Source organism: Belonocnema kinseyi, chromosome 3, assembly GCF_010883055.1.
Source record: "Belonocnema kinseyi isolate 2016_QV_RU_SX_M_011 chromosome 3, B_treatae_v1, whole genome shotgun sequence".
Taxonomy (NCBI): domain Eukaryota; kingdom Metazoa; phylum Arthropoda; class Insecta; order Hymenoptera; family Cynipidae; genus Belonocnema; species Belonocnema kinseyi.
The window spans coordinates 123,117,263-123,129,125 of NC_046659.1; the positions used below are offsets into that span (position 1 = coordinate 123,117,263).

General features: G+C 26.4%; 2 protein-coding genes across 2 annotated transcripts in view; one reads left to right on the top strand and one right to left on the bottom strand.

Moving 5' to 3' along the window:
• Nucleotides 1-8,411, bottom strand: part of LOC117168689 (general transcription and DNA repair factor IIH helicase subunit XPD) — a 17,171-nt gene extending 8,760 nt beyond the window's left edge. Inside the window, exons 1-8 of the mRNA XM_033354370.1 lie at nucleotides 8,294-8,411; nucleotides 8,118-8,217; nucleotides 5,708-5,962; nucleotides 4,712-4,945; nucleotides 4,507-4,630; nucleotides 2,011-2,107; nucleotides 1,806-1,939; nucleotides 1,188-1,717 (exon numbers count right to left, since the gene is read on the bottom strand). Coding sequence (XP_033210261.1) covers nucleotides 1,188-1,717; nucleotides 1,806-1,939; nucleotides 2,011-2,107; nucleotides 4,507-4,630; nucleotides 4,712-4,945; nucleotides 5,708-5,962; nucleotides 8,118-8,217; nucleotides 8,294-8,298 — 1,479 coding nt within the window. The 5' untranslated portion in view covers nucleotides 8,299-8,411. The remainder of the gene's footprint in view (nucleotides 1-1,187; nucleotides 1,718-1,805; nucleotides 1,940-2,010; nucleotides 2,108-4,506; nucleotides 4,631-4,711; nucleotides 4,946-5,707; nucleotides 5,963-8,117; nucleotides 8,218-8,293) is intronic.
• Nucleotides 8,412-8,705: 294 nt separating this feature from the next.
• The window catches only part of LOC117170121 (rRNA 2'-O-methyltransferase fibrillarin), a 12,260-nt gene continuing 9,102 nt past the window's right edge, over nucleotides 8,706-11,863 (top strand). The window contains exon 1 of the mRNA XM_033356661.1: nucleotides 8,706-8,823. Coding sequence (XP_033212552.1) covers nucleotides 8,820-8,823 — 4 coding nt within the window. The 5' untranslated portion in view covers nucleotides 8,706-8,819. The remainder of the gene's footprint in view (nucleotides 8,824-11,863) is intronic.

Below are 11,863 nucleotides of genomic sequence, written 5' to 3' on the forward strand. Positions count from 1 at the left end.
ATATTTTATGTATAAAAAAAGTTCGAACGTTCAAAAAATATTGAGGTTCAGAAAAAAGATAAAATAATTTTCAGTGAAGTTCCTACCAAATGCAGTACCTAATCGTACTTTATTGCACTCTGATAAATCTTCCAAAGTTTCAGCTCAATATCTTATTTACAAAAAAAGTTCTTAGGTTTAAAAAACATTCAGTGAACCGAAAAAGTGAGGTCGGTAATATAGGTATTTAGCCCTTAAGGGCATGTGATACTTAGAAAATTGCCGATTTTACCAGTTTTAGGTTCCCCCGGCTTTCTTTCTAGAATAATAAATATTTTGTCTTAAAAATTTGGGAAATGATAGCGAACACGTTAAGGGCCATCTCTGCACACTTTTTTTGTCGGTTAATTAAAAAAATTTAATTTGGCTAAATTCGATTAATTTGCATAGCGCTTAGGAATTAGTATTGATTTTATCAATGTTAGATTCGCCCGGCTTTTTCGTAGATTAATCAATATTTTGTCTTCAAACTCTGGGGAATGATAGTGAAAATGCTAACGGACGTCCGTGCACACTTTTTTAGTGGGTTAATTCCAAATTTTTTTTTATTTTTCTAAAAATGTGTGTGTAACTTTCGAGGTTATGTGTGTTACGATTCTCAAGAGCGTTACTTCCAAATTACACAATATTTTTGGCCGAACACTTTAGACTTACAAATAAACTTATTAAACTAATGTCCCGGAACTAACCTTGTTTATAGGCAATCAAAAAAGTTTATTTCATAAATAATTTCTAAATTTTCAGAATGACAGAGCTGAGAAACGACGTAACCTCAAAATAGTGCACATGCATACAATTTTTATTTAGCACAATAAATTTGTCTGTTATTATCCCTGCAAAAAAGAGTCTGGGGACGTCTGTTAAGATATTTTATAGCGTCTCCGAATTCAATTCTTAAAAATTTTCCTTTTTGTGGAAAAAAAGATGTGGGAACTGTACCCGACTGACCACACGACGAAGTATTCACAATTATAAAAAATATTGTCCTGGCATTTTTTAGTTTGGATTATAGATACTACTAAATATAACAATTTTTGATAGATATTATTGTTACGAGTATATTTTAATTTAAAAGTTGCGTCAGAAAAAAATTATAATTGCAATTTATTTTTTTTTCAAGCAAACTAAATTTAATCGTTACAACTTACCATTGGTAGAAGACAGGGTCTCGCCAATGTCATGGTAAAGGATGACATAATAACAGGATGAAAGTTGAGAATTTTCGGATACATGTCCAGTGGAGAAAGCGTTCCCGAGGTTATAACCACTGACTGAAATCTATCAAAGATTGGCTTCATAGCTATGGAACAATCTAGACAACTGAAATGCAACACGGGGTTTAAAACTGTTGGCGTTTTGTCATCAAACGGTTCCACGATTATCGTGAAACCCTTCGTGTAAGTTGCGACCAGAGTTGCAAGATGCGTGACTAATATCAGTGGCGAAAAGTCTGTCATGTCTGAGATTTCCATAGTTCTCAATAATGATGACAATCGCTCAGCGCAAAATCTTAGCGGTTTGCGTTCAATACATACTTTGTTCTGTATGTCCCTCAAAAACGAAGCTGGAGATTCTTGCACTACGTGCTGAACTCGCAGACGTGTTTTCAAGTATTCCACAAAACGTTTCAGGAAACTTACAAAGTGCTCTGCACTCCTTATGTTTCCAGGAACGACTTCTACAAATACGAACAACCAAAATTTAAGGGTTTTAAGAACTTTTAAACAAGAAACTGAATTTTATTTGAATAAAAGAAGATTAATTACCTTCTAGAACTTCATTGGGTAGGACAGGATTTGCCAAGATCATGTCCGTTTCTCTTGCTTCATGCGCATCTTTTAATCCTTCGACTAGACGATTATATTCTTCTTGTAATTTATTTACATCGTCTTCTCTCATTCTGAAATTGCAAACAAGATAATTAACACATATTAATGAATTCTTATAATTAAATTATATTTTATGTCTTACTCGGCTACTGTTTTCTCCAAAACCTGAATATTCGACGAACTTTTCTCCATAAGCCTCCTGTTTATTTTTACACTCATCGAGTCAATACAAACATTATCTGAAAAAAGAAAAAGCCTCAATCAATTACATTTTTAAAAGGATATTTCTCTTTATTTAGTTCAGGGTGGCCGTTTTAATCAAGGAAAAAATTCCCAGTTATTTAATAGTTCTTTTAGTCTCACAAAAATTTTTCACGAAAATTGAAATTAAGATTCGAACTGTTGAAGCTACATTTTTTTCATTTAATGTTATAAAACTTGAACTCCAAATGAAAACATTCAAAGTGAAAATCTTTTGAATTTTGAACATTTGAAATTAAGGCTTACAATTTTTTTAATTCAAACGCTCAATAATTTACACGTGTAAAAATGAATTTTTTGACACTTTTCAATTGAACAATTTTAAATTAAATGCCGTAAACTGTAATTTTTAAAAAATTTTCTAAATTGCACAGTTCAGAAATTAAAAAAAAAAAGATAGAAACCTAAACTATCACTGTCAATACTCTAATTTGAAGAATGAATAAATAAATTTATAAAGTTTCAAAATTACATAATTTTAAGCAATTTAATTTAAAACAATAATTTTCTTAAACCTAAGACTTTTTAAATTAGAATTTAATTATTTTAACTTTAAGTCGTTACATATTAATAATTATTCAATGGTTACTTATACATAAAAACGTGTTGTTTTGAAATATTTTTAAACATTACTTTAAGAATTGGTTTTCAAAATAAAAAATCGTTTCTAATTTTCCTAGGAATCTTTAAAACAAAATTTCTTATCTTCACACCTTTCGAAATATTTTCAAAACCTCTAAATATCTTTTAAAACCATTCGAATTTTCACCATAATTTTTCAAAACTCCTTTAAATTAAGGAAAATGTTAAGATTATTTTTTGAGAAATTTGGGAATATTTTTAAATCTTTTTAGATATTTTATTATAATTCATTTTCAGTTTTCCTAGGAATCTTAAAAGCATTTTTTTTTGTTCATTTGAAACTTTTCAAAATGCTGAAAAGATTGAACAGTAATTTATTTTATTAGGAATAATTTTATGCAAAATAAGCATGAAAAAGACTCACCATTAAAAAGAGATTTCTAAACTATATCATTTTTCGTCTAATTAGAGACAAAAATAAAAAAAGGAAAAAAGAGGGAGAAAAAGGGAAAAAGTACAGATTTCTTTTGAGCTCTAAATAATTAACCTAAATTTCTTAAAAAGAGTTTTTATTTACATTTGAAACAAATTGAATGAATTTTAATATTAGCAATTTTATAACTGTATTAATTTTTTGAATGATTATTTCTTCCTTTTTGGAAAATGAAATGATCTAACTAGATTAATTCAGAATCAACCATAAGCCTTCTATATTTTTTGTTCAATAATCTCAATTTTGTTAAAAATTTTTTGAGATATTTCGAAGAAAATTTGTTTTGATTTCGAAATCTTCAAAAATTTAGACTTCGTTTTAAATTTCTCGAAATCTTTTCAAATTTTAAATTAAATTTGAACCTTTCCAAAACTTCTAAATAGGTCTTAACCATATTCAAACTTTTCTAATTTAATAATTGTTCAATTGTTATTTATACATCAAAATAAAAAAATTTAACTTAAAAATAAATAACTTATTAAATAAACCAATTAAAATTGTAACAGAGAATGTTTAAATTTAACTCTCTAAAATGTTAATGGGTTCAATATTTAGTTTTAAAATGTTTAGATTTTAATACTTGATTTATAATTGCTCATTTTAAATGAAAAGTCAAATATTGCTAAACTTAAAAAAAATGTATTATTATAAACTACAAATTTTTTAATTGAATAGGTTAAAAATGGAGTATTATAGACTAAATCATATAAATATAATTTAAAATTAAATACAAGCGTTTAATTATAAATATATTATTTTGAAATTATTTTGAAATTCAAAATAGTTAATAAATTTTCAATCGGACGTTTACATTTGTTTGACTCAGGCTTTCAAATTGAAAAAGTTCCATTTTTAATATTCAAACTACAGTTTAATTTCAAAAATCATAAATTAAATTGTATTAACAGTTAATCAACTTGAAACGTTTTTAAACGCTATTCATTTTTAATTGTTCAGGCGTTCAAAATTACATTATAAAATCCATTAAATTGAATAAGTATGTTTAAAAATGAAGACTAAAAATTGAACATTTTTACGCTATTAATTTTTAATTATTGAAGTCTTCAAAACTGTATTTTACAAATCTTTAAATTAAAAATTTACACTAAAAAAATGATGACTTAATTGAAGAATAAATTTCAATTCACAATTGAAAAGGTTAAAAATTGAGCTCAAAATTAAAAAAATTGAAATCGAACTTATTTTAAATTGAATTATATCATGCGATATGAAATTTGTGATAGCTGAAGTGATTTGATAGATTTTTCCTCTAAACACTAGTAAAATATCAACAATGATTACCGATATTGTGAGCCTCGTCGAAAACGACAACAGAGTTTTTAGCCAGTTCTTTCGAAACATGTTCGGCGATTTTGGGATCCAGTAAATAATGGTAACTGTATACAACAATTTGGGCATGTACAATCTGCAACCGATAAGGGGACTTTAATTTCTTTCCAGATAAATTAATTAAAAATCTTAATTATTAAATTTAATAAACGTTTACCGTAAATCTCGCTAGAAAATAAGGGCACCAATTTCGGTCTCTGCCATAATCTTTCAAGTCATCAAGGGAATAAATTCCGGGTGGCATTAACAATTCACGACCCTCCAAATCAAAACCTTCGTAGAAGTTGCAAACAGGCACTGTGTCATCAAAATTATGCCTTTCTCGGACGTAAGAAGCTGTTAAAGCATGACAACGACTATCTACAATTTTTCCGTCCCTTTCTCTGCTCACCTAAAATAATAATTAGTAAAATAAAAAATATTGAATTATTATTTTAAAAACTAATAGGGCAAAGATTAGAAATTTATATTTGCATGTAGAAAATATGATACAATCTTTTTATAAGAAACGCTATATTTTTAAATAATGTTAAAAGATTTATTAATAATTTTTCCATTCAAGAATTTATTTGAAAAATTGGATTTAATACTTAGGTAATTTGAAAAACTATCACAGCCATATAAAAAGTTCGACAAAATTCGATTAATAAACAATTTTCATATGCGAAAAATCGTTCTCATAATCCAGAGTATTTTTGCATTTCAAAAATGCAGCAATAATAGCTTAATCAGGATACTTCTTATTAAATACTTCTTTCCAAGATTTATCATTCCGTCCTTACTATAATAATTCATACTTTGAATATAAATTTGAAACTACACTCTTCAATTCTCCTAAACTTAAAATTTTAAAAAGTGCCAGTTGGGGCGCCTAAAATATTTTACATTTAAAAAATATTTAACTTTTATAGATTCGTTGAAAAAATATTTTAGCTTTCAAGTTTTATTAAAACCCTAAATAGTTTAATTTGAAATCGGTTAAATAAATATTTATAACTTTTTTTGGTGCAATCTAAAATGAAAAATTTCACATTTTTCACATAAAGAGAAAATAGAAATTTTTTTTGGCATAAAAAAAGGATAGTTTGAAAAAAAGGAAAAAGTTAGGGGAATATGGGAAAGACTTTAATCTCTGTGATTTAAACCTACTTACCTCTGGATGAATGCAAAGATTTTTTCTGGAACTCAATACCAGGGCCAAGATTTTCTGTTTACTTTTAGTTTCTTTTTCATAATACTCTATCAGTGTCTTCAACTCCTCTATAACCTTTTCTATTTCTGGCATCGTCCGAGAACAATAAATTAATTTTGTAACACTGTGAGGATATTCCGACATGTAGGCCACAATCAACGATAATAAAGTTATAGTTTTTCCCGTTCCGGACGGCATTTCCAAAAGGCAATGACCCTATAATTTTCACGCAGGAAAATAATTTTATATTTAATTAAATGTTCCTATCATTTTTAAACATTCATAATTATTAAAAGAATGAGTGATACTTAATTTGGTATCTTAAAATATTGACTGCATACAACAAAATCAGGGTTGCTACAAAATCCCCCAAAAAGTGTCTTTCTAGAATTATTTAAAGACTTTCAGTATACAAAAAATATAAAAATTAAATTTCGAGTTAAAACAATTATTTCTCAACCAAAAAATAAAGGAATTTTCAACAAAATAGATCAACTTTTTACTGAATTAATGATTCGCCGATAAAAAAATGAATTCTCAAATAGAAAAAGTAATAGTTGATATTTGTACAGAAAATATTTTAAATTTTCATCAAAAACAGTTTAATTACATAAAAAATGCGCATTTTCAACAAAATAAATTACTTTTCAACTAAAAAATGAGTTTTCAAGCAAAAATCGAACAGATATAATTTCAATTAAAAAAATTGATTTTCAACTAAAAAAAATTTTTTAGGAACAAAATGGTTAAAACTTGAACGAACGGAATTATTTTAAACGAAAATTATAATTATTCAACCAATAACATTAATTTCTGATGAAAAAGTTTAATTTTCAACCTAAATGAGGAGTTTTCGATCAAAAAGGTCAAGTTCTCAACAAAGGAATTGAACTTTCAACTAAAAAAGATAAATTTCCAACCAAAAATACAATAAATAATTTTTAGGTCGAAAAATAAATTTTCACAAAAAAAATGGATATTGAACCATAGAAATAAATATTTAAGCACCAATGGAACAGTTAAATTTTCAGTAAAAAAAAATAATTTTCAAATAAAGAATTGAATTTGTAACACAAACGATTAATTTTCTACAAAAACGGCAAATTTTCTACAAAATAACTGAATTTTTAACTAAAAAAGATAAATGTTAAAAAAAAAACTAAAATAGTTAAATTTTCAATGCCAAAAATTAATTTGAAAGCAAAAATAAGAACGAATTTTCAAACAAAAAGTTCAATTTCCAATGAAATAGTTAAATTTTCAACTAACAACAAAAGGAATGAATTTCTTTTAACCAAAGAGATTACCTTTTAAACCAAAAGATTAATTTTCACTTAAAATAGATAAATTTTCCGTAGAAAATTAATTTTGAACAGAATAAAATTAATTTTCACCAAAATAGTTTAATTTCCAACAACAAATAAGATGTCAATCTTAAACCTCAAACAATTTAATTTAACCTAAAAAAGGAAATTTTCAACAAAATAGTAGAATTGTCAACTAAAACAGATGAATTTTAAACCAAATAGTTTAGTTTTGAAAAAAAGTTTTCAACTTAAATGATAAATCAACAAAAAAAAATGAAATTTTAAAATAGCATTTCCACTTTCAACAAAGTAGTTGAATTTTCAACCAGAAAATATTCATTCTCAACAGAAAATGTAACAGTTAATATTTCAACGAAAAAGGTGTTATTTTTGAAACAAAAGCAGTTGAATCATCAAACATAATAGATGAATTTCAATCAAATAATTAAATTTAAAAAAAGAAGTTTTTCAACTTAAATAATAAATCATATTAACAAAAAAAATGAATTTTTAACAAGTAGTTCTACTTGCAACTAAGAAGTTGACTTTCCAACGAAAAAATATTAATTCTCAACGAAAAAAGTAATTGTTTATATACAAATTTTTAACAATACAGTTGAATCCTCAACCAAAACAGATTTCTTTTTATCCAAACAAATGTAATTTCTACTAAAGTAGATGTAGCTTCAACCCAAAAAGATGAATTTTAAATAAAAAAAGACTTTTAACCAAAATTGTTGAATTTTCAAGAAAATAATCAAATTAGCTTCAATTTATGGAAAATTTCCTGATTTCCTGACCAGTTTGAAATTCTCTTTCTGGAATTCCCTGATCTGTAGCGACCTTGAAAATTTATATTAATAATGTTTATAAGGAATCCATCTTCAAATAAAATTTCTAATTTCAGCAATATACAATGTAAAGTGAAAAATATAAGACTAGTAAATATTAATAGTAAATAATCTTATTTTTAGTAGCCAATAAGATCCATATACTTAACAGTACAGATAAGTAAATTATTAACATAATTTTTTTTCACTGATAAAATATGAAAATAAAATTACTTTTGCATCCAGGCCTCGTTTAAGCTCCAGCATATACGCATATTGTTCGGGATAAATATAATCGTAAGGAAAATATACAATCAAGCCATCAACACTGATCCTGTAAGAGAAAACGAAACGTTGTAAAACATGAATTTCCAAGAAAAAAAGCTTGACCCGAGCAACCTTTTACGCACTTCATATTTTCGCATTAAAATTGCAAAACTTCTGCAAATTAAAAAAGCACCGGTATTTTAGAACCGGGCAAAGCACGTTTCTCCAAAATGTTTGGCAGTTTTTAAACTTTTGGGGTTAGAATACAAACAACAATGTCTGGATATTTCTAGTAATTTTCATGCGCAATAATACCAGTGCAGCCAGCTGTGACTTTTGATGACGAAATTTTTTTTTAAATCGAAAACCTGCATTTATAAGCAAATTTATTTAAATTTTAAGCTACATTCACATTTTTTCTACATTAAATTACATGAATTGAAATTATAAATAATATTTTATTGAATAAAAGGTAGAAAAGATTTTTTGATCATATAGGATCTTTCGTTTCAGCGTAGGGAATTTGGCAAGCACAGTGCCACACAGTGCGCGCATGCGTCATCTGATCAATCAATGTTAAAATTTTCTTTTGCGTTCTGGCCGACCACGTGTGACAAATTTTTCAAATATTATTTTATACTGTTGTATAAATAGTGTAAAAACAAAATCATGGGTAAGTCAGGTTCAATTTTTTAAAATAAATAATTGTTCTAATATATTTTTTGTGAACTAGATTGTGTGCAGTTGCAAACGTGTTGAGCCTGTGTGTCACGGCATGATGACATAACCTCAAAACTTACATTATTAGACGTGTATTTCTGCATGTTAGGCATACTTAAATAACTTTTTATTAAAAATTCTAATTTAAGAATGGGATTTTTCAGTAGAAGTAATGTAAATGTATTTTTATGTCAATTTTTGTATTTATGAAGTTAAGAGCGTGGGTACCTAACCACGTATGGAAGCGTGCTGCGTGCATATAAAGCGTGCCCTTATTAATTTTGTAGTTTAGGCATTTTTGGCATGTTACAGCAAGCTTGAGCTTTTATTTTGAATGAAAAACTGATTTTAAGGACTATTTTATTACGATATGAGAGTAATTTGAATCGTTTGTTTGTTTTATCGTGCTTCAAAAATACAAGAATTGTTTTTATTCCCAAAATCGCTGAGTTTTTGTAAATAAATTGACGCAGGAGAACGTGGAAATTATGCGGATTAAGTATACCAATTTTGGAGCTTTTGAGGATATGTTTTTATTACATACACTTCAATAAACATTTCAGTCATAAAAACACAAATATCGGTGACCGTGACTTATCGAATTTCAGAGCTTTAAATTATTCGGAGTAGTTTCTAATATTTAACCAATTTTCAAACCTTATAACACTAAATTATTAAATAATAGTCGACATATAATCTTTTTACTACAGCAAAGACACCGAAAAAAATACTAAAAGTTATTACTTATAAAAGGGAACCATAAAATCTAAATTTGCTATTTTGCAAAATCTGACAAAAAAACAGGCTTTTAAACTGTCATTAAAACTTTTATAATATAAGCATGCATTAGAGCCAGATTAATTCAACTTTACTGATTTGGTGTCGAAGTTATGCAAGATTAATATTGAAGGACAAAGCGACAACATATAAGATTTTACTTTCTTATGTGAAAAGTGATGTGCACACTTAATTTTTCCTAGATTTAGATTTTAATCAAAACATTTAAAATATTTTATTTTTAAAGATTCCGAGAAAGTTTTAATGGATTTCAATAATTTGAAGGATATTTCAAAACATTCAAAGCAATTTTTTAATAACTTCATTAATTTGAAGGGGTTTGAAAGCTGAATTCTTTTTAATAGTTTAGAATTATTTTGAATTTTTTTAATTCACTTGAATTCTTCTAAATTTACTTCAGGCAACGATGTTTTTTCAAATTAATTTGCATTTCCAAGTACTTTAAAAATTTCAAGGTTGTTGTAAAAGGTTCCCAGGCATTTTCAAGAGCTTTAAAAAGGTTTTAAAAAAAGTATAAATATTTTAGGAAGTTTTACAAAATTGTCAGAATTTTTGTATGTATTTTAATAGTTTGAAGAAATGTTAGACAAAAATATTTTAGGATATTTAAAAAGATTCCAAGGCATTTTAAGGATATTTAAATCAATTTAAGGGGTTTCCAAGGATTTTAATCATTTTTTAAGGAACGATTTTACAGGGTCTGAAATTTTAAAGATATTTGAAAATATTCCAAGGGGGTTTATATAAGATTTCCAGGGATTTCAATGATTTTAGTGGATTTTAAAAGCACTCAATGTATTTTAATACATTTTCCAGAATTTCAGGAGGGATTTCGTAGGATTTCAAGAGATTTTCAAATATTTTTTGGAATCTGCCCTAAATTCTTTTGAATTTTTCTGAATTCACTCAATTGAATGGATTTAAAACAAGTTTTTGTAGTTAATCTTGAATTCTTCAATACTCACTTTAATTTTTAGGCATCTCATCCAGTTTTTTAAAATTCTCTTTAATTCTTCTAAGCTCATTTCAAACTTACTCAATTCAATGAATTTATTCATATTTTTTAAATTCACTTTTTAAAATTTTTTTAATGAATTTTATCGAATTCTTCTCGTTTCCATTAAATTCCTCTAAATTCACGCAAATTTTACTGAGATAAATAGTTTTTTCCATGAAATAAAATCCAATTTATTTGAACTCTTTTGATAAGTTTTGTAGTCATTAGTCCCTTTTTTTGGTGAGAAATTAGCAGGATTTCAAAAAGTTATAATAATTTACCCTGATTTAAAAAAAAAAATTTGAATTTTTTAAGTTTTATTTCAATTGATCCTAAAATTTTTGTAACCTCATCTTGAATTCTCAGGCATTTAATTAAATTCTTTTGAATTTTTCTAAGCTGGTTCCAATCGTACTGAAATTAATGAAGTTTTTTCATATTTTTAAATCGTTTTCAAAATTACTTGAACTTTTTTTTTAATTCATCCTTATTTTTTATGAATTTTATCGAATTCTTCTGGTTTACAGTAAATTCCTCTAAATTGATTCCAATTTTACTGAAATCAGTGGATTTTTTTTATTTAACATTTTTTTCCAATTCATTTCAATTCTTTGGAATTTAACTTGAATTGTTTTGAAGTGTTGTACATTTATCCTGAATTGTTTACCCGATAAGCACAAAAATATACCCTATTCACGTGAGAAAAAGTACTCTTTGGTCCCTATATTTTATCCCATTGGGACGGTGGAGTCTGCATTTTATCAAATCTGGCGAAAAAACAGGCTTTTAAAATTTTCTTTAACATTTTAATAATGGAAGCATACATTAGAGCCAGATTAGCTCAACTTTACTGATTTGGTGTCGAAGTTATGCAAGAATAATATTGATGGACAAAGCGACAACATGTAAGATTTTACGTTCTTATGTGAAAAGTGATGTGCATACTAATTTTTCCTAGATATAGTTTTATTGAATAAAAACAGATGGAGAAGTTTAATCTTATTTCTTTCTGTATATATAAATAAAAACACTTAAAAAATTTATATTTAAAGATTTTAGAGTATTTTAAGATATTTAAAGGACTTTTTTATGAACTACATTAAGGGCATGTGACACAGCTAAATACCTATATTACCGACCTCACTTTTTCCGTTCACTGAATGTTTTTTTGAACCTAAGAACTTTTTTTGTAAATAAA